This window comes from Trematomus bernacchii, unplaced genomic scaffold, assembly GCF_902827165.1.
Source record: "Trematomus bernacchii unplaced genomic scaffold, fTreBer1.1, whole genome shotgun sequence".
In the NCBI taxonomy this organism is placed as follows: domain Eukaryota; kingdom Metazoa; phylum Chordata; class Actinopteri; order Perciformes; family Nototheniidae; genus Trematomus; species Trematomus bernacchii.
Genome location: NW_022987547.1, coordinates 9,378,120 through 9,406,082, shown reverse-complemented (window position 1 = coordinate 9,406,082; position 27,963 = coordinate 9,378,120). Strand labels below are relative to the sequence as shown.

The 27,963-nt window shown below is 39.6% G+C and overlaps 1 protein-coding gene across 1 annotated transcript; it reads left to right on the top strand.

The window, feature by feature from the left end:
- The first annotated feature begins 6 nt into the window (after nt 1-6).
- Nucleotides 7-26,336, top strand: cwc27 (CWC27 spliceosome associated cyclophilin). Its single transcript, XM_034123488.1, has 14 exons — nt 7-244; nt 417-513; nt 652-764; nt 946-1,089; nt 1,239-1,337; nt 1,435-1,538; nt 1,769-1,838; nt 2,365-2,444; nt 2,526-2,562; nt 2,651-2,820; nt 13,145-13,248; nt 20,503-20,612; nt 20,730-20,836; nt 25,813-26,336. Exons 1-14 carry the CDS (start codon nt 203-205, stop codon nt 25,973-25,975), a joined length of 1,440 nt encoding a protein of 479 aa, XP_033979379.1. The 5' UTR covers nt 7-202; the 3' UTR covers nt 25,976-26,336.
- The last annotated feature ends 1,627 nt before the right edge of the window (nt 26,337-27,963 follow it).

Here is a 27,963-nt window from a genome sequence, read left to right as displayed (position 1 = left end):
CCCCACATACTCCGACGTAAACAACCAGCACAATAAGTGTGGAAAACATGGCTGTAGTCACTGAAGTATAATATTTGTCAGTAATTAGGATATTTTAGCAAACATAATCTATCGGGTTATACAACAGTTAGCTATACATTAAGAATCAGAAGGTCTAAAATAAGACCATTTTCATCTTCTGACTGCAAAGCTCGGCGGCAGAATGAGCAATATTTACATCCAAGAACCACCATCAAATGGAAAGGTGAGCGCAATTGTAACTTAAATTCCTCTTTGTGCAAACACGATATATCACTATATCATTTACTTTTAAACTGTATAACATTGATTATGTTTACCTACGTTGCACGATTAATCGACAACAACATGGTTATAATATCTTGTTTGTAATGCTTCTACTTGTGATGCTTTCTTAGGTCCTGTTGAAGACCACAGCAGGCGACATTGACATTGAGTTGTGGTCCAAGGAGGCTCCTAAAGCATGCAGGAACTTTGTGCAACTGTGCATGGAAGGTAAGAATTCAAAGCTAGCTAAAACACTCTTAAGATAATGCAGAATACAAAAACAACAAGACCAGTCATTGCAGCAACACTAGCCACCCACACCTGTAAAATAAAGGGTTATCTAATTGTCTTGTATGTCTCCTCTAGGTTACTATGATAGCACAATGTTTCACAGAGTGGTGCGTGAGTTCATTGTTCAGGGGGGAGATCCCACTGGAACAGGGACAGGTGGAGAGTCCGTCTATGGACGAGCATTCAAGGCAAGACTTCTGCACTAATTCTGTGTATAGATGTTAAAACCAAAAGGATTAATAAGTACAAATCATTCTAAGGTCATGTTAACCTACAGTACTAACCCCTATGCAAAGTCAACCATTAAAGGATTGAGCTGAGATTTAAATAAAATAACCTTTGAATACATGTGTCTTTTTACATTTTTAGGATGAATTTCACTCCAGGTTGCGCTTCAATCGGAGAGGTTTGGTGGCCATGGCAAATGCTGGCCCACATGATAATGGCAGTCAGTTTTTCTTCACCTTGGGACGTGCAGATGAACTCAACAATAAACACACCATATTCGGCAAGGTGAATCTGAGAAACTGGAGAAATTTATATAAATATTTCCTGTGGATCTATGGAAATCCTGTGCCTGCCACATGCATGGACCCAGATCAGCAACAGATCAGTTAATGAGTACTCAACGTCATGCTTTTCCCCAACAATGCCCACTGCAGGTCACCGGAGACACGGTCTACAATATGCTCAGATTGGCAGAAGTTGAATGTGACGATGACGAAAGACCCTTGAATCCCCACAAGATAAAAATTACTGAGGTATTTTTCTTTCTTCAACTACTTTTTTATTTGCTTGACAGCTTTATGGTGTCTTTGATTTAAGTACTGATGTTAAAACACGTTTTGTGTCTTCCAGGTGCTTCACTCTCCTTTTGATGACATTATACCTCGGGAAACAAGGAAATCCAAAAAGGATAAAGATAAAGAGGAGTCAAAGAAATCACAGTCGAAAGCCACAAAGTGAGTGCTTGAATTTTATCTGTCTCACTGAGTGTATCTACGGCATAAACATGACATCAGATCAGACCTAAACAGATATAATAATATATGTAAATAGTTCCTCTCCTCTTTGCTCCTGGCTCTTATTATTTTCCATCTTTTGTCATTTGGTTGCAAAGCTTACCCTCAATCGTGGCTGCATGTGTTGTTGTTATCGATGCATTTATGCTGACTGTGTGGTTTTTTCGTAGGAACTTCAGTCTGTTATCATTTGGAGAGGAAGCTGAAGAGGAAGAGGAGATGGCGAATCAAGTGAGCCAGGTACTGAAGGCCAAAACTAGTCGCCCGATTTGCTGCCAATGAAATGGCTGTGAAATTATTTTCCTATTTTTTTTAAGGGTTCCCAGACAGAGAGACAGACAGACACATTCAATGTATTTATCCCAAACCGGGGAATTATTAAATATTCATATCTATTAACTGTTCAACAGACCATTACAACTGACCACATCTGCCATTGACTCTGACAGTCAGACACACTCAACATCTGTAGGGATTGCATTACCAAAGCATGTTCTATGTCATAAAATTGCCAGAATAAATCCTGTAGTCTTGTCTTCAAATATCATTTAATTGTTACAACCTGACTACATCTGTAATCCATGTCTATCGTATTTAAGTTGTTTAAATCGTATACATTTAAGTATAAAAAGTTAGTGTGTGTGCGCCATTACATTTATTTTTGGTTTCAAATTATTTTCTATTAAAATGAAATGGAAGATTCAGAATATTTAAATAATGCAAAATGGGAGAAAACTAAATCATTATCCTACTATTGTTTCTTCAGACACTTAAGGGAAAAAGCAAGAGCAGCCATGACCTTCTGAAAGATGATCCCAGACTGAGCTCTGTTCCTGCTGTTGATAAGTATGTGTAATGAATAATACTAATAATTGTACATTAAGCACCTTCTCCTACATTTATAATCCTTGTCCTTTTACCTTGAAGGAAAAAAAAGAAGCGTATACCAGGAGAGACAGCTGAGGTAAGTCCAACACTGTCAAATCTCCTTTGCCCCAAAGCAAAGTTTATTTTCTCTCTGATTTTAAATGTCTTTGTGTTCTGTCTCTCAGACAGACGATAAGGCCGATGGTGATGTTGAAGATGACGTGGATTCAGACGAAGAGTATGACTCAGATGAGAGGCAGAAGACGAGAGAAATCATCAGCAACAAGCTAAAGAAATTAAAAAGCGAAGAGAAAGCGACAGATGACGAAGAGCGAGGGAAAAAGCCCAGCCGCAGGTATGACTACATGATTCTGACCCGAGTGAGTTAACATATCATCTGTATCCAACAGAGGGCAGGTTTGTTTAATAAATAGTCTGCAAGCTTTTTGATTGTGTAATTGTTCAACTTGTAATGATGCGTAACAACATGATGGGGGAGCTGTTGAACTGCGTTATACAGAGCAAAAGGAATCACAAGCAGCCCTCCTGTTTCATGAGTACAATAAGATGAGAAGAGACCATCCAAACTTGATTTTACATAGCTGAATTTAGTAAATCCACAAAGGGAGGGAGAGCTTCATTTTCTAAAATGTACAAACACTGAGTTAAGGTTGCAGCTTATGGTGGTATATGGTTATTAATTCAATCTTCAGTCTGTTAAAAGTCAAGAACAATCGTGAAATCGTGTCTGCTTAAGACTTAGCTAATCTTTAAGTATCATTACCAAATGAACAAATCCAATCCTACAAATTGAAGAAGTATTATTTACTACTTTTTCTGAAACAGCAAATACTTCTGTTTCTCTGATTAGGCCGTGGTTGGATTTCCAAAGCGCTATACTGTTTAAAATTGGTGTTTTTCAACACATGTGCTTCACTCAAATCTTGCACATTTCAAACCTTCAGGTTCAAAAAGCTTCAAAAATCCTAGATATCAAATTTACAACATTACATGATACTGAATCTCACAGTAAGTTCCCAAGTATTACCAACAGCATACATTTGTGATGTCATGTTGAAGGGCTACTTCATCAATTTAGAATTGCACTTTGAAGTTGGGGAACTCAAAAAATAAAGATTTTTTAAAAGAAAGGTCAAAGCATAGACAAAATATCCTGTCTTTGAGTTCCTAATATGGGTTGAGCTCCAAAAACACCAGGTACTTAATTTCCCAGCGCAATTTAGGTGCTGTTTACACAGGAATGAAACGGGTTGTATCCGCTACTTTTCTCTTTCGTATAGCCCGTTCGTTCACACAAGGCCATAACGGAACCGCAGAAACGGACCCCTAAAACGATAACGGGTCCCAAGGTGGATAGATCTGCGGACGGAACGCTCTGGGGGTCCAAACGGCTCCGTGTGTACGTCCTATACGATCATTTCCTGATAACGATGTAGCCATAGCCCCGCCTCTCCCCACGTCTGCTGCTCACTGCTGTAGCATGGTCAGTAGCTACTGGCTACTGCTACTGCTACTGCTACAGACCATGCTACCAGGGCTGCCAACACTCACGCATTGAGCGTGAGAGTCACGCAATTAACCCATATCTCACGCACTCACGCCACACTTGCCTTTCCTCACGCTAAGTTTTCGTCCAAAATAAATGTATATAAATATAAAAATAAAGTGAAGGAACAGCAAACTGAGCGGTCTACGAAATGAGACGGTCTTTTGGCTTAGTTCAGTAAAGTTGGAACGATATTGGGAGATTCTGATTTCACGGATCAATAACTCATGAACAAAACGTTATTCAGTCACAAATGACGTCTCCTAAGTACCGTGGTTAAGGTTGACAACGAACTACAATCACATTTTGAAAAAGAAAAGCCAATATGCGCCGTCCTCCGAGCTGGACACATTACATTGGTCTCTGTCAGGGACCGTCTGCAAAGTGCAACTCCGAAAAAAGAGAATACAATAATATTCAATCACTATTATACAGCTTATTACTACCAAACTCACTACACACATCAAGTCTCCTGGTGGTCATACTACAGCAAGGAGTTTTGAAGAATATGCTTTTGAATAATTTTGGGGAATATTTATAATGTAAATCTTCGATAAATATGGCATCATCTTAAAGAACTTTACTATTATACTATACAGTATATACAGTGAATTGCCCGACCGGCCCACTTCGGTACCGGCCCACCGGGAAAACTCCCGGTATTCCCAATGGCCAGTCCGCCCCTGCCCCTAGAGGAGGTGACACACTTATAAAATAGCACTTTACCTCTGTTTTACACCTATATGCAGCGCCCGGTACATTAATGGGAAACCCTAGTTTGTACATGTTCAATACATTTGTAACACTGTACACATGAACGTTTCTTTTTTCGGTTCACCAAAAAAAAAATCTCACTCCAAGCTGAACTCAAATGTTGGCAGCCCTGTGCTACAGTTAGTGCAAAATCTACAGCTCGACCATGCTACAGATGTTAGTGCAAAATCTACAGCTCCTTTACCACAACCATCAGCAACAAGTGGACATGGAGAACTACATGAACTACATGTTGCTAAATCCACCACGGAGAATAAACAGAAGGGCAACCAGGCAACCATGCTCGGGGGTCTTCTTCGCTGCTTTTGGTGTATTTTGTGGCGGAAGTACAGCGCCACTTACAGGCCCGGCATATGTACTACAGCGGGTCGAGCGGTCTCGTGTGAAGGGACACGTTTATTGAGCCGTATCCGTGTGAACGGAAGACTTTTTTGATATCGAATTCGGTTCGTTTGCGTTTCGTTTGCGTTTGTGTTCCCGTGTAAATGGGGCCTTAAATGCATCTTTAATAAGACGTCTAAAAGACCACTTCTTTCAAACCTCCAGTTTTTATAGCTGGCTGATAATGTTATGCATCATTCTTGCTTGATGAGTAAAGTCACCCATGAGTAAAGTAGGTGGAGTCTCCCTTTTTAAGAAGGTTTAAAAGATATCAGACTCCAAATAAGTCCTGTTTCTCCTTCTTGGTACTTATCTAATTTTCTGCAGCACTTTCATTTGATCAGCATTTAATAATATAATTATTGAGATTACATAAATATGGTGCTCTTGAACGTAGCTCCAGTGTCTCCCCATTTCTCTCGTATCCTGGTGTCATTACCGTGCTCGTATCTACCAGCTCTGTTTCTACACACTTACTTTCACACATGAACACACACACTCACACTCACTGGACCAACATCAGTGGACCTGCGATTTAAAACAGGAATGTTGGCACTCAAACCAAATTACTTACTGTGCTGAAGTAGAAGCAAACAGTGCGTCTGTGTGAGCCAACAGTGTGAGTGAAGTGAAGGTGAGAGTGGAAGGTGATGGTGTGTGTGAGACAACATTAGTCTGAAAATGACCTGAGGAGAAAGGAGAAAGTGATTTATCTTTCATCTCTCTTTGATGCTGGCCAGTTATCTCTGCTCCATATCCTCTTAACAGGTAGCGCTCAACACGCATAATCAACATACCCTTCTCTCATTAGTGCTAATGGGATAAGGAGCAGGGCCCCCAGTCATTTGTGTGTGTATGTGTGTGTGTGTGTGTGTGTGTGTGTCCTGACTGACAGCCAGCCCAATGCAGGCAGACTGTAGTATATTAAACACAAGCGCAGATTGTTTTGCTACAAGAACTGTAACCGAACACAGTGGTTTGTCTTGGCAGGGAATCAAAGAGCAGGCTGGTAGGTACAGTGTTAGCCCGGGACAAAGGGGGCATTGTTGCAGCCTCGCTCTCCCACAGTTGCTTTGCTTTGAGCTGTGAGCCGCTCTGTGCACAACGAGGAACACCAACTAGTATCTAGTCACCTGGGAAAAAGAGGAGAGGATGTTAAAATCAGCCACTTTTTCAATTCTGTCTGATTGAGTTTACTTTGCATTTAACACTCAGATAAACAGTATTTGAAGGAATTGTGTCTGCAGTGTATTCGGCCTCAGTAAGGGGGGACATTTACAACAATGATTGTGTATTTTGTCTTCAAGTCAAGGCTGTTGAGACAACCTTGAAATAAGGAGTCTCCCAGAAACCAAAATATTTTTTCAAAAACTATCCTACGTTGCTTTATTCCACTGCTGAGTTCAGTGGTTGCAAAATGCTTGGACTTGTTCACACTCATGAGCAGTCTGCCACACTGTACGTCGTGGACCAAGAAATGTTAAAACTTCAAAGATGAGTCACAATAGATCCAAACAGATCCTATTTGTTTAAGTTTGTCTCAACCTGCTGTGAAGTGTGGTGTTGCTGGTATTAAGCTTTTTACACTCACAGTTTGACACTTCTTTTATATAACTATTGATCAAGTCTGGTTTTACTGTGTTTGAAGTAGGCCTCTTTAGGGGGTTGCTTTATAAAAGACACTACTGAATGAAGTCCCAAAAGCAGTGTATGTGGTAGTCGCCACTTTTGTTAAACCCGACGGGGCATGACTGGGGAAGCAAAACGCTTCCATATGGCTGTGGACGCAGGGTGAGCTGCTCTGCCAGCAGGCCTGGCTACCTCTGCTGTCTCCGGTAATCGCTTCTCAGTTACTCCAGGCTGCAGATAACACAACTGCACTTCCTGTTATTTATATCACTTGTTATCACATACTTATGGTGTACTGTGTACAGTGTGTGGCAGCAGGCTTTAATAATATGGACTTTAATAGAGACTGAAGTAACATGAATTACAATTTAAATTAGACTGTGCAACTGTGTGGGCATTCTTAAAGACAAGCTTGGGTCTTAACGCCGTTAATTCCAGTTCTTAAATTGATGATTCTACCACTTATTTCTTTTGTATCACTATAATCGGTCAGAAACTAGTGAAATATGACGTGTTTTTGTCCAAACAAAACAAAGAGATTTTCTTTACAATTACTTAAAACTGAGAAAACAACATCAAAACTTCACATTGGAGCTGCTACCAAAGAATGTTTGGAGATTTACCAAAGAAATGACAGAAAATATATGTCTTATCATCAAAATAGTTGCAAATTAATCTTTTGTCAATGGACTAATTCATTGATTGACCAATCGTTGCAGTTGTACTCTTTATCTTACTGTTTCTGGTTTTGGTCTCCTGCCACAGTGGTCCTTAAGAAAGTATTATTCTAGCCTTGTGGACAGTGTAAGTGAAATGGGACAGCAGACACTAATTATCCTGCCCGAGTGGCCGTTCCCCGGACGCTGCGTCACTCTCTATTAATTGGCTGCACCTGTCTCTTGTCATTGGTCATAACCCAACGCGCTCCCAGTGAAAGGTTGGCGAGATCAAGAAAGCATTCGCCGCTGCTGTTGTGCAGAAAGCTGCTTGAGATAATCCAGTTCTTGGCAGTGAGATTGTGTATGTTTTGGAGCTGCCAGGTTTACACATCTCTGGCCCACTGTAGCATGTCTGCTGCATATGGGGCACTTGCTCGCTGGAAACTGTTCCAGACAGCGATGCGTGTCTAGGACGGTGGGGTCTAAAACTTTTTGAAAATTAATAAAAAAACAGCTTGGATTGTGGTCAATGTCAACATTTGACAATATGCCTATTTTCTTTGTCTGAAAAGCAAGAAAAATGTTAAAGAGAAATGGAAAATTCTGAAAGATACATGCAGATATTCCGCAAAACTCATTAAGCATTCATCATAACTAACTTACAGTAATTGTGAGTTTGCAGCTCAGAGGAACCTAGGTCCACTGTAATGTGTTGGTCTAGAGATCACTCTGCAAAGTCATGCAAATTCCTGTGTTGAGGTTGGATTCCTCCACTCCAGCTCACAGTTCTCCTTGGCTGTTGACCAAGCCATGGAGTGCCCCCTGAGGGGAGTTCAACCAGCCATCTTGTTATTCTAGCACATTCATCCACATCACTTGCTCAGTTGTTAGAGTCCACCATAGCAGGGAGAAGCTGCCATCCTTTGGTGTTAAATGTGACTTTTAAATCCCCATTTGACTTGCACTGCAGCTATATTTCAAGTTGAAACTGTTTGACTTTATCAGAAATGAAATGTCTCCAAAGTCACTTGAGATCTGGGAAATGAGAATGCAGAGAAATCCAAAAAAGGCATGGCTTGTACATTTTGGAAAACGATTGAATTTTTGATGAACCATACAGTCATCACTGTACTATTTTTAAGGTTGTCGAATTCCTGTGTCAGCGTCAGACTGCTGCCAGACACTGGAGTATTAAATGCAGGGCTCTGAATCATGAGCGAGTTCTTGGTCTCCTGCCAATCACTTCATATGCTTTCTTTATGAAAAGTTAATCATCCACAGCTCTCTGGGTTTCACTTCTTTTGAATTGTTCTGAAAGAGTGACAGTAGCTGGCAGCCTAGGGATGCTGGGAATAAAAGGGATTTACAAAAAGGATCCATAATGTATGTAGGTCTGTTTATTATTTGATGACAACAACTGAGTGGATTTGCTATCTCTGCTTGGCCTTGTGTTTTTTAAATGAGTCTCGTCTCCTGCTGTCAGATGGAGACTCCTCTTTGGATGAACTACAACAAACTAAATTCCTCCTTTTTTATCCTTCCTTTTATTCTATTAGGTGTTATTACTGGCCTGGCCTTAAATACATTTTGTTCAACGTTGATCCTTAGTTTTGATATTTACTGCATTGTGACTGATTTGCACCATCTGTCCTTAAATCTGTGAATTTATGTATTTATTCATGTAAATATAGTGCGTCTTAAATCCTTGCTAGGTATTAAGTAGCTACTTAATCTAAATCAGGCTACATCATAGAAGCTTGAGGAATGTCATAGCCAGTCAAATACTTAGTAATATGTAATTGATTAATTGATTTACCGACATTATCAATCAATCCTTTTAGCTGAAGGGAGGCAATAATATTTGAATGAGCCATATCTTAGTTTACCACATGTATATCATTATTCTGTTCTGTATATATTGTATAGTATGTGTCTAAAAGCCCTTTTTTATCTGATAAAAAATGTCTATGTCATGGTCAAAGAATCTAAATACCCATATCTAAAGAATCTTAAAAGTATATTTTATTTCTTTATGTTACGCAATTATTGGCCTATATGTGGTAACCAGGATTCGTATATAAACATGTTTTATATAGATAAGTGTATTGGCTTCAATTACCTTTAAAAAAAATTGCCGTTAATACTCAAATTTTGATTTACCCAGTATATTCCAAAGGGTTGTTCTCACATTATTCATGAGTGTGAAGAAAGTCATTTGTGGTGTTGGGATGTGAGGGTCTTGGAGGAATTTGCTGAGCCCCAAGGTGTGTCTTAACAGGTGTTGTCGGGGCTTTTCCTGTCCTCTCTGGCCTCTTTCTCTTTATTGGCAGTGCGGCTCTGGAGCCGATTGTTTGGCTGTTACCTGGGAAACGTCTCTTGTTTTTTCCGAGTGGCGGCATGTCAAGGCAGGCAGAAAATGATCACTCAGCCTCAGTCCAAAGTGTTCCTCTCTGCAGGATATATGAAGCCTCACCTCTCAGTGCAGGAGAAGAGGGCTGCTCTGTTTCTGAGTAAGAGCCTTGCGTCATACTTTTGACTCATAGATAATTAGTTAAAACACAAAGGAGTCATGTCAAGAGGAACTGGACAAGCACTAAACATGTGTATATACTGTATATTTTAAAGGGGGGGGATCAAACACTGTATATACAACATAACACAATATATTCAGGTTAGTTTTGAGGTCATAGTTTGTGAGCAATAATCCGATTTGTAACCACTGCTCTTCATTGCTAATGCAGTTTTTGGCCTGACTTTGTTAGCATGACTTTCAAGAATGTTTTCCTTTTTTACATTACATATATATCGCACCATTTGCCTGATACAGTGGGCAGTTATCTGGCATTGTAAGTTGCTTTATGTTTATCTAAATTGGAACTCCAATGATTTATACCCTTAAAGATCAGTTGTAGTACGTTTTAATGTGAAAACGGTTGTATTGCCTGTCATTCTGCAAAAGCTTTGTGAACTTAATTAATAAAAGAAAACCTGGAGACTATGAGCTTTGAGACCTGAAATCTTCTCCAGAATGTTGCATTATGGGAAGTGTAGGATCCAGATGGACCAATATTAGTAACTAAAACTAGAAAAGGATCAAAACTATATTTGGCATCTGCTGTTTTTGTGAGCGTGTGAGTATCCCCACTTAATGGAGTGAAATACTGAATCATGTAGCCCTTTTTAATGAATGGAAATGTATACAACCTTTCTTCATCTCACAAATACAACCAATTGATATTCAATGAATGACTCATTCAGTATGTGTAGTTTCCTTTGTAGTAGTCAAAGGTTTTTCCAAGAACCTGACAACCCAGTAACAAAGTGATAATAAGTCTTTAAAAAGTCTCAAAAACTATGATGACATATTGCAATGAAAGTTAAACTACTTTAAATTGTAGACCGCTGACTTCATGTTATTTCGTCCTCTTTCTGCAATATTTTTGTTTACTTTTGATGGATGTCAATATGTTGTCATAAATGGAGGGATACTAGCCCAAAAATAATACATTTGACCATATTTGACTAGGCTTTCACTTCTTGTGTGAATTGTATAATTGTGAATGGCAGCTATAGTCTTTGAATGATTATATTATTCTGCCCTCCTGTGGTTTGTCACATCTGAGTGTGTCTCAGAAAAGAGGTTTGTTGTCATTGCTCCTAGACAGAGCTGAGCGGCCACTTCCTCACACAGACTCCCTCTGCCAACCAGCGCTGCTCTTGGCAGTCTGGATTCAGCTGCAAACATTTTCACTTCGGGAAAACAGACGACTTACAGCAGCATGTCTGACTGATTCCTCATGTGTACTCTCGGGAGCTGCAGGGAAGCTAACAAGGAAGAGACATTACATCAAGTCTCGCTAATATTTGCCAAGACACTTGCAGTTAAAATATCACTCAGTTTGATGCCTCAATGCTTTGTCACAGACAATGTGAGAGATTTAAACAAAGGTAACATGAGTGTTTGGAACGCTAGAAACAGAAGAATTAAATAAAAGGTTGAAAAAAAGGATGTAAATGAATGTCAGCCCAGAGAAGCAGATGTAAGAAACAAAGGCAGCCATTGTTTGGTCTGGAGATGCCTCACATGTTTCTAGGCCAGGGGCCCAGACTGAGCAGCTTACCTGTGCTCTGTGGCTCCGCGAGAGAATGGGACAAAAACAGAGCTGTCAGGCAGTACGAAAATATTATCATTTCTTAACAAAACATATCTGCTCTGCAACTGGCGGTAGTCTCAATCATATGAAAGGGAACAATAGTCAGCATTTGCCAGCTCTGGTTCAGACCTCTTACATTTGGCCTTGCATGAGCTGGGCTTTGGGCCAAAGGGGACGCTACCGAGGAAGCAAGGATGTGCCTTGGCCTGCCTCTGTCATCTAGTTAAAGGTTTTATTAGGGTGGCTGGACATGAGTAGTGCCTGTAATGTTGTGCCACTTGAGGAAAGGAAGTATAAAGTATTTCATTCCTTCTGCCAACAGCATTGGGTGGTTGTTTCATCTCATGTATCACAGGAAGTGTATGTAGTTTATTGCACACAACGTACAATAATATTATATAGCTTCCGTCCAAAGTGTTGTGCTCTGCTTTACATGCGTATATCTCCATGCATATACTTAGAGCTGTTGACTCAAGTAATGAAACTGATGACTTGACCTGACAAATGTAAAAAGATTAGCAACATCGCTTTGACTTTAAAATGAAAGATATTTTGTGAAGCCATGACTTGAAACACAACGTTTTGGAACTGAACCAGGAGTTATTGGACTTGATTTTGAGAGTTTTTGGTCTCTACTTGCCACTTTCCTGTAAAGACTGGCGGCAAGTTGAGCTTGGGCTTGTTAGACATTACTTTTGCCTTGATTTAGGAGTTTTGGTCTTGACTGAGTTAGGGCTTGCCTCTCTTGACTTGGGACAACCTTGGATTTAGTACTTTGTCTTGATTCGGGACTTCATGGTCTGTACTTTGGACTTGTATCTTAAGACCTGAGACCTTTTGGTCTTTACTTTGGCCTGGTTGTCCTGACTGGAGACTTGGATTGGCCCTAGGCTTAGGATCTGTTGGTCTATACTTAAACTTGACGGGAGACATAATGGGTCTTGAATTGGGACTTCATTTCTAAGGTTATAGACATTCTTGTGACCTGTAAAACAATTATATTTTCCCACGTCTTCTACTTATGTACAGCTAATCAAAATGATTCATGCTTAGAAAAGTTGGACTAAATTAAATCCTCAAACAGAAGCATATTTTTTATTTTGTTGAGTTTGGAGGCGCGAACAATAATTGATCAAGGCTCCATCAAATGTATTGTTGTAACATAAGCTTTTAATGTACATTCTGCCCTCTGACACTCACACGCAGCGTTTTATGTTTGTTTTCTATACCCACATAATTAGCCATGAACGCTATATTCAGACAGAGAGACTGAACAATTGATGTTTGTTTGTGAAGACTAGTAACATAAGAGTGTTGATTTTTTTATTATGAAAACGCTTGTTTAACAGCAGGAGCCAGTGGAGCCCCAAGTCTGCTTTAACTATTTACTAAATTTGTCATGACTGATTTTTGTGTATGAACCTGTTATGTTGTCATCATCATTGTCTTTTACAGGTGTAATACTTTATATTTGTTGATTTTTATAACTTAATTAATTTTGTATTCCCCTCACAGTGATGAATTTCGCAAAGAGGCGCGGCAGTTGAAGAAGGATCTACAGGCCATAAAGCAAAGGAAAGAAGACAGTTTAAAACCTGCAGTGGAGGAGGTTAAAGAAGGTATGTAAGCATTTATTGCCCCTCCATTTACTGATGGATGTGTATTACTGTAACTCATTATGCTGTGAATTTATTGGTGGTTGATAATACGCTCTACATGTATCTCACCACAACTAGCTGCTTGAGAAAGGACTCTCTCAGCATAAAGCGCTGAGTGTGAACAGTCTAAGAGGGTGGTCCGTGCTGCATTCTCTGCTAATGGACACTAAGACAGGCAACCCTCTGATTTAGTCAATTAGTTGCAGACGTCTATTTCTTCCCCCCTCCGAGGGTCTGCATTTTTGTGTTTGAGCTCACAGAAAAATGCGTGGGTGAAAATTGTTGAGTGGCCGCCATAGTTGCACATCAAACTCTTGGTGTGTTTGTTAGTTTGCAGCTTTGGCCAGGGTGAGTCTGTAAAAAATCTGCCCTCAAAACCTCCTCCGGTCTCCACCACACTGCAGTCTGTCATAATGCTGTCAATCTTTTGATTTTTTTACATTTTTTGAAAGTTACAAATGCTGCTCAGACCAAGAGGTTGGTTTGAGGTTGTGTGTATATTGTGAAACCAAATAATATAGTTCGTGTGGGGTTCTGGGATTAACATCAGCCAACATTTACTGAAAACCTTGATGGGCTTTTGTTGCTCAAACATTGTTTTTGTCTCCACAAACACTGTGGCTTTTTTTTTTTCAAACACAGACACTGAGCCCACTCTTGACTTCCAACTGATTGGTTCAAGATTTTAAGTAAAAGAGCACAAAACACATATTGTACTTTCAAAGCAAGATTAGCTCGGATTCTGTTGGTCAGTCTGACACAATGTGTTGCTCTTAGTGATATCTACATAGCTGTTTCTATAAACACCCCTAAGCAGAAAGAGGCCTTTTCTTAATAGATCCAGTTATAAACTCTAATGTTGAGTCTGTAACAGCCCTGCATTGTTATACCAAGTGGCAGCTAGCCTAAGCTGCTCCATTATCTTACAAGGTATGTCTGCTCTGCCAGGGGACCTTTGTTTTGTGCTTCTCTGGCAGCTTAGCCAGAGGCAGGAGTTTCGTTTGAGAGTTCCTCATTACATTTCTGTGTTGGAAGCAACAGTTAATTCCAATAGATGTCATGGGCCAATGGCCAGTGCAGGGGAGACGGATGTCTGCTGAAATGCTGTATATCTTGAAGCTGATCTCGGCCACAGAAACACACTGTGGTGAGGACTCGTTTCATCTGATCCCACTGGAGAAGCTGTGCAGCATTTAGAGCTGCACACACACATTTAGGGTATTGACACTGTCGTCCCTTAATGCTGAATTTACTTTCCTGGTTCTGCTCTGACATCTCTGTGAAGGTCGACCTCTTTCTAATTTATTCGCATGCTTCTCAAACTGGTCAGTGTAAGGGCTGCCACTAGCATTTATTTCTATGGTTGTTTAATTTCTCAATCATTCAGCTAAGCCTATAAAACGTTTCAGAGATGTAGGCGACGTCTCAAAACTTTGGATTTCTTTTAACTGTCCAAAACCCAAAGAAATTCAGTGACCCATCTCAGAAAACAAAATAAATCTCTAAATATAAACACGTACAAGGCTGTAACCAGAGAATATTTAACTTTAGTAACTAACAAATGTAGTTATTTTATGGTTTGCCTTTCAAGTAATTAATTATTCATTAAATAGAGTCATCTGTAAAAAATGCAATAGAAGATCTTAAAACTAATTCACACTTCTACTAATTTAATTACAGGAAAATGTATATTCTTATGCATTAAATATCAAGTGGCTGACAGAACCAGTAGGACCTGTGTAATTTGTGTGCGTTAACTGTTTGAAGATTTCTGCAGACAGCTTGTGCAAACTGCGGCGATCAAAGCCAAAGGTGGCGCCTCGCTTTGGCCATAAATCCACCACAATGGTCCTGCGGGAACAAACTTGACTTCATTTGAAGTGACCCATAAGTCAACGACCGCTTTTCCACAAAAGTAAATATGATACTAAAATAAATTAAATGAAGAACCACCAACCCAGTATGCTGTGTCCCTTCTTTAGTTACTTGAGTAAAGCGAGAAAAAGAGACAAACCTAAGCGTTCATGATGTCTCTTAAGTTTTATTCATTATTTTCTTGTTGAAGGGCTCTATGTAGGAGCTATTATACGTCCTATGTTTCTATATTCCCCAAATTCAGTAGAATTCTTATTAAAAACTTAGCGGAAGGGCATGTCCCAAGTATGAAAGCATTACATTTTTTCGAGCCAATACAAATCAAGGGAAGGAACACAAATTATGTTTTGCTTTCGTTGGCATTTATGCTGCATTCAGGAGGTATAGAAACAGTCGGAAAAAAAAATGTCTGACGCCAAAAATGTACATGAATGTCCATTTTGGTCAGAACTACAACCTCAAAATAAATATTGATGTCTTCTGTGAATGCTCTGAGCAATAAAATACAACACATATTCTTTTAAGCTTCCACAATACGACTTATAGCTCAATCACACCAAAGGTGGAACAAAGACTTCCTGAGAAGGGAAATGGGAGCAACTAGGGGTCATGATGATGCTTTTTTGGCCTTGGCCGAGCTCGGTCTGCGCTCTCCAAGTGCCATTCTAGTTTTCACTTGTTTCTGGTGCACCCAACAGACTATAGGAGAGTGTGAGATTGCTGGTTCAAACTGTGCTATTTCGTCCAGTAACTTGTGTCTACAATGAACCTACAAAAGAGTACGTTTTGGAAAAAAGTACAGATTTGGTGTCTTATTGCGCAGACACATTTGCCAACATTTGACAAGAGGTGAACAACTATCGTTATCGTCATAATAGTTGCCATAAGGATTTTGTAGTTTTCAATCTTTTGTTTGATTTAAGGTGAAACCTTAAGAGAGTGCCACAGTGACGCGTCCTAAAACCCGGAAGTAAACTCCTTCCGGTTCCTTCGACAAAAAAGCAATGCAATTTCTAAATAGGATTTTGGAAAATAGCTGGAAATAAGGTCTGTGGTAGACACACATTTAAGAGACGGATCACGTTTTGTTCAGCCGGATAATATCCACATGTCTACCCTACTTTTATAATTTTTCGAATCATAAATCTAATCGCCAGAAGCAAAATGCTAACGTTATGCTATAAACGAACTACAGCAGCCAACGTCACGCCAACTTAAGATCCATATTCAAAAATACAGATTCAAAATTGTACAAGTTGAAGCGTTTGTTTGAACAATTTGCAGGAGGCAGGTACTTGCTTTCAAGCAGAACAGGGCAAACAAACTTAGCGGGAGTGTTTACGTGTTCAGCGTATTGACGTACAACGTCCTCGACAACTTCTGTAGTCCTATTCAGCCACATGTTAACAACCATCGTTTTTCAGACACGTAAACTCTTCAAAAATCACCAGCGGGGTCACTGCTGATGTATTTAATGTCATAGAACAAAACGTGATCCGTCTCTTCAATGCGTGTCAACCACAGACCTTATTTCCAGCTATTTTCCAAAATCCTATGGAGAAATTGCATTGCTTTTTGGCGAACCCTTACTTCCGGGTTTTAGGACGCGTCACTGTGGCACTCTATATGATATGAATATGATTTTTAATATAAGTGTCATGCTAAAGTGGATGCTTTTTTTTTTAGCTCTATTCATTCCCACCGTTTTGCTATGTATCAAGCTAAGGCCATTAGCCTAAACTAATAGTGAAAGGCAGTAACCGTCCTGTTATTCCTGTCTTTTACCCAGCCCATGAATTCAAATAATAAAAACATAGAAGACACTTAAGGTTTTTTCACTGCAGTGGTCTAAAGCGCTTCCTGTAATATTGCTATAAATGGTGATGTGATTTCTCGACCATCCCATCACGGTTCTGCATTAATTCAGTAAAGACCGTTCCTCATCCTGCTCCACCAGCAGCAGCCGCCCACATGTGCATGACGTTGATTGGAGTGAGACTTAAATTGTCTCTTCATAATTCACCTTTTTCCCTTCACTTTTCATCACATAAATTATAGCATGTTCCTGTAGTCTGGTTTTCTCTTTCTTGGCATGAATGCTTGGTACCGCAGCCAAAAATAAGAGAGCCATTCTGAAACCACTGTCCATTCAATACCCACCTTAAATGATGTGGCAGCAGTCTGTATCCCACTTAGATATTATACAGGTTATGCCTGTGTGCCCTTGGTGTTTTATTACGCTGCTGCCTCTTGCAAGTTGTTGACTTTGAAATGAATGAAAGTAATGCTGCAGCAGAGGGATATTTGAAACGCCAATTACCTGTGATCGCGATTATTTTTGTCTCCTCAATATACAGTTTTTCAACAAGTTACTTTTGTTCACAGGACTTCTTTGTTATATGTTCTTATGTAAACGGTTGTTCCGTTGCGTCGAAGATGGATAGTTGCTGTTGACCTCAAAGGTGTAACTGACAACATATGAATGGGTTTTTGATTGATTATGAACAGTCATGTCACCTCACAGCTCGGCATTTTTTTCTTTTAAAAACTGTTGATTGTTTAACAGAGAATGGGAGCCTTTTATCCCATAAAAGAGGCGTTTGCCCTCCACAACAGCTTTTGGTTGCTACAACATCAGCGGCTTGATTTGTAACTCTTTTGAGCCCAGGTGACAGCAGAGGGGAGGAATGTAGTTAGAAAGGCCATCAAACTCAAAGATGGTAGTTAGCGACAACAGCTGGAGAAGGTGATGTGTGTACGGAGGACCTCGGGGCGTCATCAGTCAGCATCTAGCATGTCACAGGCTGCAGTGATGGGTGGGGGGAGCAGGAGAGGTGACTGGGGGAGAGATGGAGGGAGATCACTTGTTGGTCCCATAAATCAAGAGAAAAAAAGATTTGCCCCTCGAGCAGCAGAGCAAACTTCCATGTTGACACCCGGGGAAATGTTGCACTTGGATTTCCAGAGCTGCGTTTTGGAAATTCCAGTAATTGCTCAGTATTTTCAGTATTCAAAGCGCAGAGACACAAGAATAATTGCACGGTTTTCATAAGTGATAGTCGACCCAAACTCCCTGTGGGATTGGAAAGTTGGTTGCCGCGTTTCTCCCGAGGTTAACTTTTCGGGGAACAAATGAACTCCTTACAGAGTTCTACCTTACATCTGAAAACATTTTATTATAAAAATTCAACTTAAAGTAATAAAGTGAGTCAAATGTTTCGTAATTTAAAGATACAGTTCCACATTTTGGGCAATCATTTTAGTTCCTGTCCGGTAAATGTAAGGCTGGCTTAGCATAATGAATAAAAATAGGGAAACATCTAGCCTTACACTGTTCAGGTGAAGAAAACCCATATTTCAACCCCTCTAAATCGTATTGAAAGTAACGCCTTAGGGATTTTGGGGAGAGCTGCTTAGTGCACAGAGACTTGCCTTCATTTTGCGAAAACTGAGACTGAACTCTGACTATAATTTATTCAATGCAGCATAAACTTTTGTCATCAACTAAGTTTGTTTTTAATAGTCATTTCTGTGTCATGAGTTAAAATCTCCCCCCCTGTGTTTTATGCTGTTGCATTTATTCTGTAATTTAGCATTTATTAGTGTATCTTGGTAAGCATTTTACTGCTCATAATAAAGAGCTTTTTGAATAAATACACATTTACAGAAACTCATAACATTGCATCTCTTATGCTCTAAATGACAGGCAGTGTTCTTCACTGTTTTCTCTGTTACATCATGTATTTGGTGCAGCTGAATGTGTCCCAGCATGCAGGCCAGGAGAGGCACAGTTTGGCCAGAGAGGAGAAGCTGTCCCGGGGCTAGCGGTGTGTGTGTGTGTGTGTGTGTATGTGTGTGTATGTGTGTGTGACATCACATTTTGCCGTGGAAAGACTGTGCTGCAGCAGACTGTGCTCACTGTCTGCCACTCTGTGACTTCACAGCCTGTGTGTCTAAGCTGGGAGATTTACAGGAGCACATTAACTGCATGAGGCACCAATGTCAGCACGCTGATTGTCTCTCCTTTCATCCATGATGAGGCACTGCTTCGCACATACTGCAGAGGACAGTTTCGTGGAAAATGATTCCCAGAATCCAAGTCTGCACTGGGACCTATACTCTTTGTGCCTGCATTTGATATGACGCGTATATATCCTACCTTTTTATTTAGAGCTGTAGTGTCCCCTTTTACATTAAAACTAAACCTAACAATCTTTTCATTATAGATTGTTGTCTCAATAAATAATATCGTCCATAACATTTCGAAAATTCGTGAAAACAGCATCACCATTTTATTGTTATGTCTTCAGATGTCATGTTTGGTTTAACCCCGAAGATATTGAGTTTTTTATTACAGAAAACCAGAGAATGTAACATTTGAGAAGTTTCAAGTGCCATTTACAAGTGTAATTTTGTTCAACCAATGTTCACGTTAAATAATGGTTTGTATGTTGAAATAAATAAACATTTAAAGAAGATTGAATCAGTGAATGTTAAGAGCTTACGTTTTTATAAAAAGACGATAAAATCTATTAAAAATATGATTTTATCAAACTAGTTGTCGATTGATTTTTCAAAAGAGTTGCTAGTTTTTTATTAACACTAGTTTAATCTCTTTTTTGACCATGTTTTTCCTTGTCCAGTGGATGAAATGCACACACTGTTTGCTCACGTGTCTCCGCTGAGGAGTTGAGAGCTCTTTCCTTGCCTTTTAGACATCAGATACATGAAGCTTGTTTGTTCCAGATAGCAGCGAGATTTGAGGTATTCTCCAAGAAAGATAAATTAAAGGGTTACTAGGTCGGGGCTTCGGTCAACTACATCTTTGTGAAAATTGTCAGCGGGATGGATCAGGTGTCGCAGCTTGACAAGCTGAATTTCCTTTAATCTTTTCTCCAATCATGTTAGGCGTGTTTTTTTGGCTCCTCATCTGTCTCCTGCAGGAGATCATGTGAAGCAGAGGTATTTCTTCTCCTCAAATGTTGTCAACTTGTTGCATCAGGGGCAAATCAATCACTTTCTCATCTCAACAGTATGGTTTCTGATCAAACAAACAAGGTTATCCACAATTTTGAACACTTTGGTTGATATCAAAGTATTTGTAAATAAGGTGATTATTTGTCCTTCAATCTTAACTGGCAAACACTTGCATGAACTCACTTTTTTCCCTTTCTGGTCTGCTGTATGTGATGTTTGTGAAATGTGTGTCACAATTGAAACCTTTCTTCACACTGCACAACTAGGTTCCTGTTGTATTTTGTTTGTTTTGCCATATTTTATTTAAGTGAAGTAAAAAAGAGTTAATAGTTATCAGAAGTAATGCCTCTCTTGTCTCTCCAGTGGAAGAAAAGCCAAGCAATGAGGCGGTGGCTGAGTATATGGAGGGACGGAAGAAGTACGAAGACCAGAGGAAACAAAAACTGAAGAAAGGCTCAGTCAGAGAACAACAGGTGATATTACTCAGTGTGCTCTCAATAATGACTGAATATAAAACACAGAGTGGGATCTGTGTCCTAAGTCAGCCACCTGTACTGTATATCTGAAGTTATGTCTGATGTTTTTGGTAGACACTGGAACTCCTCAATCGTTTCAAGTCCAAGTTGTCTTCGGCCATCACTACTGATGCTCCAGAGGAGGACGTGGAGGAGCTGGCAGAGGACGATGACAAAGGATGGTGAGCCTGATACCTTTTAAGATTTATGAGTGGAGATTATATTTCATTGATTTTGTGGACGTTTGTAATTGTGAAATCTACACACTTTTTTATTTTATTTTATTTATTTGCCAGTTGACCAAAAAAAAAGTCAACTGTGAGGCGAGGAGCAGAGAGAAGTACGCATTCAACATTTAGATTTTAACAAAGCTAAATCAAGAACGATTGATAAAGATAGGAAGAACAATATAACAGCGTCTTTTTCAAATGCTGGCTGTCCTTATGACCAACATTATTACTGTTTTCAGTATTTAAATGTAAGGCTCTTTGAGCTTGTAAGTTGAGGAAATAATACTACACCAGCACACACTCCAGTCGCTTGGCCACATTTCTAGAAATATCTGATTAAAACAAAAATGTTACGTGCTACATTAACAAAAACTAAGAAGAGGTTGGGCTTGTATATATATATTTCTTCAAACAATAAAATAAATTCTATTTTTTATATATCGTGAAAACCAGTGGCCAAACTGAGTGATGACAATATTTACGCAATCCTTGCAGGTGGTAGTGTAGCTTGAGCAAACTGCTGTTTTGCTTCAAAAAGGCACACATTCTGAATATTTTTCAGACAACACTTTTGAGTCCAACCAAAACGAGAAGAGCTTGTATGAAAGTCAGACACAGACCAAAAAAACATCTGCTAATTCTCCCCATCAGTCTCCACTACAGGCATATTTGCACAGTCTTAATATATTCAATTAATGTAAGATTTTAAAACTTTGAATCAATGCTATTTTTCTTTCATGTTTCTTTATCTGGTTTGATATATGGTCCCATTTGTCTGTTAATGTTTTTTTTACTTAGGTATTTGTCACTTTATTAATGTAATTTCATACCAACTTAAGTTAGTAGGACATTTTTCTCAGTATTTCATGATAAACTGTATAAATGATTATGCCTCTGGAAAAGGAATACAGGATAAGAGAGAATGAAATAGCTGCCGCGTTAGTATTTATTACTCAACTTTAAATCACTGACACTATTTAGCGTAACAAATATCAGGAGCAGCATGAAAGCACACCAGAGTCCTGAGTAGTGCCTCCTGGAGAGTTCAAGAAGAAGTTTGGCAAACACTCTGTTTTGTGGACGGTGAAGTTGGAGCGTGAAAAGTTGGCGCTGAGAAGTCTTTTTCATTATCCCCTGCTGCTTTTGTTATTCCAATTGACACCCTCGTAATGAACACTGGATTGCAAGAGGTCGCGAAAAGAAAGCATTAATTGTAACAAAAAGTCTGAATGAGACACTAAAATACCTCAGAAAATCCTTCTTTTCACCAGGAATGATGAAACTGACCAGATCCAAAGCTTACTTCATGGTTTTGATAAATGTGTGTGAAAGTTCAAGTTGTGTGCGTATGTATATGTGTGTGTGTGTGTGTGTGTGTCAAGTTGGGATTTCAACCCGTAGCCACCAGATTGGCCATCAGGAAATCAGCCTTGACGCTGTGTTTTCCTCTCATATTCTGTTTTTCACCAAAGATCTCAAAGTCTTACTACACAAGAGTAGGGGTTTGAAATGAATACCATGTGTTTGAATTTGAGCAAAGTGTCTGTGTGTGAGAGATTTAGAATAACAAAATCTGTAGTTGCTATTAGTCTCGAGAAGCCCCCTTGAAGTGCAGCATGTCTCTGTGAGTGTGTGTGTGTGTGGGGGGGGGGGGGGGGCCTAATGAATTTGAGAGGAGCCTTGGCTGGCGTTTGGAGCCTCTCCCAGGCTGCAGACACCTCACTGTGTCACCCCCGCCAGGTATGGAGGGAGGGAGGGAGGGAGGGACAGGGGCAGTAGCATAGTACTCCTAGAAAAACACCAGTGGGAAGTCTGTGCCACTCTAGGAGCGCTGCGAACAGAATGTGGGTTACAACAGGTCAGACATTGGAAGTCAAGTCTGGGCCAGAGGAGGTAAACTATTCCATCTGTGTCTGTGTCTACAAATTCTGACTCTCCCTCCTCCTCCCCCTCCCCCTCCTGCTCTTGGTCGCCCCTCACACACATACACACACTGAGAGTCCACACTCTCAATGCAAAGAGTTTCTCTCTCACTATCCCTCCTGTACTCCTTAATTTTGCACAGGATATATTTGACTTTTGAATTAAAAGCTGCTGTGCACATTTATTTGTATGTATAGTACACTATGTTTAGATAGATAGATAGATAGATAGATGAATAGATCTTGAGAAAAAATATTTAATAATTGAATGACCTACAATATAAAATCTCTAGAAATATCTAGAAATATACTACAGACACATATTGTCATTTGATTATATACACATATGTTTCTGTCGCTTCAGTAGTTTGATATATTAGAGAGTATTCTACTTTATTCTGCATATTTTATATTGTGTACATACTCTTCTGAATATGTATTTTCTACTGAGCATACGTAGTTTTTAATTTAAAAAATGTTTAATGTTTATTTAACGAACAACATTTTATTTTATTCTATTTCTAAGAAATGTTGTTATTCTTCTACATTGACTGTCAAAATGCTGCTGTGATAAACAATTTCCATCTTGGGATGAATCAAGTATCTATCTATCTAATTCCCACCCCCTACTTGAGCGGAATGTTTTTTAGGGAAGCTTCTGTAGCATCCTGGCAGCGCAGAGTGCTTTTGATAAGCCTGTGTTTCCACCTCTGGTCTCGGAGCTGTGTGACTCGGCTGTCATCACTGAGACTGCTAGACAAATTATCAGAGGCGGCCCGCGCTCACAGCGGGAGTCCTGAGGGTCTGCCAGAGTCTAGCCATGACATCCTAGATGAGCTGTCACAACTCCTACCGATTTCAAATGAACACTGGGGAGAGCACACACACACACACACACACACACACACACACACACACACACACACACACACACAGACACACACACACACACACACACACACACACACACACACACACACACACACAAAACCTGTAAGCGCTCAGCCAGGGAACGGAGCAGACGCATACCACATGCCAAAAACAGACGAGGCATCAGAACATTCTAAAATACACAGTTAAGAATACACAGTTACTGTATTTAATTCAGTCGGTTTGAACTACACTTTAGAGTACATACTGCCAGACATATACAGCACAAGGTCATGTAAATATTTGTATTCTAGCAGATAATAAAGACATGTTGATCATCAGCTTAAAAGAGGAGGTTCAAAGATTCTGACACAAGGCGGGATGATTGGAGCCTTACTGTGTCATTGTTAACAGCAGTCAGTGTACTGGTGGCTTAGAAATCAAAGACCTTTGCTCCATGTCGTCATCCCCCCCCCCCTTCCCTTATTATCTCTGGCACCTCTTCTGTCTAGATAAAATGCCCTGATATGTTTAAAAAGCATTCTAACATCTCTTTATTTAACACCTGAACCTTAAGTATTCAAACAAGACTAAGGGTTGGGTGCTAGGAAAGATTGATATGTTCGAATAGCTGTCCGGGTAGAAAAGCCGGCTATCTTAGAGATGGTGCACCTAATCACCAGATGTAAATTGATGTCAAAGGCAGATTGACACTTTTGATAAAATTGCAGGTATCGTGCTGCATTCATGTTGTCTCTGAGTAATCAGAACATTTAGTTCCCGGATTGGAAAATGTTCCCGGATTGGAAAATGTTCACGAACGTCCTCTCAAGTCCAAACCAGAACTTTGTAACAGCTGTCAACGTTTTGTTTCAGCTCTGTTAGCAAAACAGTACAACACATCATCTTTTTAGTGTCCTTGTCATTTCCATATTTCGAATTGAAGCTCAGGAACACACCAAAGTCAAAAGAACGATGTCTTTACTCGTTGATATTAGCAAATGCGCTCTCCGATTAGCTTTTCTAGTTTTGCAAGTATTTGGTCATAAACCAAAGTATTGGACAGACAAATAAAATAAAATGTTCATAAAAATAGTGCTAAATGAAAGTCCAAGCCATCTGTCCAGTTGTAGTTGAGATATTTCAGTCTGTTAAAAAAAGTGGAAGAATGACACTGATTCAGGGGTATATCTGAAACAGGATTTTCCACTCAGACATGAATGTAGGCGGATGTAGCTGCGTGGCTAAAAATGGGTCCTTTACAATCGATTAGTCAGTCCTGCTTTGTTGTTTAGATTTACAGATAGCATTCATACAGCAGCTGAAGAAATCATGTCAGTGGGAGAAAATGTGTTTTATCTGAGAAGTGCCTGACACTGATATCTCCTGTGAGGAATGTCCTGATTCTTTAATCTGTCTTTGAAGGGAAGAGAAACTGGCCAGGGAAATGAAAGACACATGAGCGTCTTTTCTCCGGGGACCAGGGATTTCTTTCTGGATTTCTGAACTGCTAAGATGTCTCAAAAGTTTGAGCCCTCTTACTGTATCTCTCACTGTGTACAGAGAAGCTATTCAGATACCTGCTTAAAGCTCCTCTGTCAAAGAAAGTGGTCTTTAAGAGGTTTTCGCTATAACTTGAATACCAGAGTATATCTATGGTTGTATATATCCGAGCCAGACTCCAATCATGCTTTAACATTTTGCCAGGCATCTCCTGGGTTTTTAAATCCTAACAAGGCTTTAAAGCTGTGTTCAAAACACCTTGTGTGACCTTTGATACACATTACTGTTTATTAGCTTCCCACAGACAGCAATACAGAATATTTATGGGGATTTTAGCCTTTGCAGACCATTTACATGCACTAAAACCTATATTACACACAACATGAAACCCCCAAAAGCATAATAAGGCCCCTTTTACGTTAATGATATTATATTATATTCAGATAATCATATCCAGGATTAATCGCCTTAAACAAATAACAGCAATTTCAACTGTATCCCTTTTTTTTGTGATAATATTATATTCCAACTGGCTCGAAGCTTGAAGAGATAGTAAAAGTTCTACAGAGCAGTGATTTAGTGGATCCTCTGCTGCAGTTCTTTAAACTCTTTCCACCTCTTCATCTGATTTAGGATGGGCCACGTTCTGCAGTTTGATGAGCAAAGCAGAAAAGTCAAAGATGCCACCATGCAAGACGAGGACACTTTCGAGATCCACGACCCACGAAACCCGGTCAACAAGCGAAGGAGAGAGGAGAGCAAGAAGATCATGAAGGAGAAGAAGGCCAAGTGGTGAGGTCGAGGGTCAGGTCCTGCCCAAGACGACGAAAAAGTGTTCATACAGCATCCTCTCGTCCACATTTCTACCACTTCAAACCCTACATCTCCTGACTGGAACATCTGGATTGAGAATGCTGACCTGAGTGCATACGATCCCTCTAATCTGTGATGGAAAGGCTTCTTCGCTTAAAACAGCTGCACCCGGACTGCGCTCAGTAAGAAATAAGACTCTAGTCAAAGTAATGATTAAGGTGACTTGATTTACGTGTGGTGGTGTTCGCTTGTTCATGCCATTTTTCTGCAGTTTATGTTGTCTAGAGCTTTAATGTAAGGAGTAACCTTTTCTGAAAAAATAAATAAATATCATTTGTAAACAGTCTGTGATTATTTGACTTCTTTGATTTTAAATAAATGTACCAGTGAGAAGCCACTTTATTAGATTTCCAAAACCAATAATGTTCAGATTTCGGTGACATTGCCTCAAATGCATAAGTCAATTATATGTTTCTTATTCAGGTCAAAGTGGTGTTTTATTGTAGAATATTAGAAATACCTCTTAATATAATGCAGTCCCGTATAACATTACCACAATCTGTGTCCTCAATGCTAAAACATATCAGTTAATTCATGAATTGAGTAAAAAAAGAAAATTATTTAATTTAATCGTTTATTTGGCAGGGACAATGCACAGTAATGAACACTTAAAACATTCAAATGTGTCAAGCGTAACAGTGCCAGATTGAGCTTTGAGCTAATTTCCATCCGCAGTCCCTCACATAAAACATTTAAGAAGTTAACATTTTACAAACATAGCAAAAACAAAATACATGATATGCAAAAGGTGCAAAAGAGCAAGAGCAGCATACACAAGTATTTATCACATGGCAGTACACTATAGCAGCAACGACATATAAAGTGCAAGAGAGGATACAAGAGCTACATAAAGTGCAAGAGGAGATACCCCTGTGTTAAAGTGCATTTAGTGGTGATTGCACGGATGTTTGTTTCTCAACCATTCTTTGAGTTGACCTTTAAAACTATTGAGAGTGGGACAATCCCGTGTCTCAGTTGGGAGGCTATTCCACAATGAGCTGCCTTTAATGGAAAGTACATTTTGTCCAAAAGTGGTCCGTCTGCGGTGGACCTAACAGTCTCCTCTGGTTTCTGACCTAGTGCAGCGTCCAGTGTGTTTTCTGTGGATGAATTCCCCTAAGGGAGGGGGGGCCAGTCCATGTAAACATTTATAAATAAAGCACATACTTTTAAAAGACTTAAAATTGTCAAAGCTCAAGAAATTGTGTTTTTCAAGGATGGTACAGTGGTGGTATGAATATGGCTTTCTGTCAAACACCTTGATAGCTCTCTTGTACAGCTGTTCTATGGGTTTCAGGTTTGTGGCACAAGCAAACGACCAGTTTGTGAAACAGTATTCAATGTGGGATAGAATCATGCAGTGGAGGTATGACTTTGCAGCATTGACAGTTAAGAAAGGTCTAATTTGTTTAAAATATTGCAAGTTGAATTTAATAGTATTGGATACTTTCTTGATATGTTTCTTAAAAGTCAAGTTCGAGTCCATTATGACTCCAAGATACTTGAAGTAGGAGACTAGTTCTATTTCTGCTCCGTTTAAAAACACGTTTAATCCTTCGATGTTGACAGGTCGTTTACTGAACATCATGCATACTGTTTTTTTACATTTAACTGTAAGCAAATGTTGTTCAGCCAGTGTTGAACCTTGCCCAAAGCATTTGAGAGACAAGATGTGATAATTTCAGTGTTTTTCCCGTGTATAAAGATGACCGAATCATCAGCATACATTTGCACATTCAACTCAGGACATACATTAGGCAAGTCATTAATGTACAGTGAAAAAAGTAACGGTCCAAGAATGGAACCTTGTGGAACCCCAACAGGGTTGACAAGGTAGGGGGATTTGGCACCGTTGACCAAAACACACTGTTTTCTGTTCGATAAGTAAGACTTAAACCAATGTATCGAAAC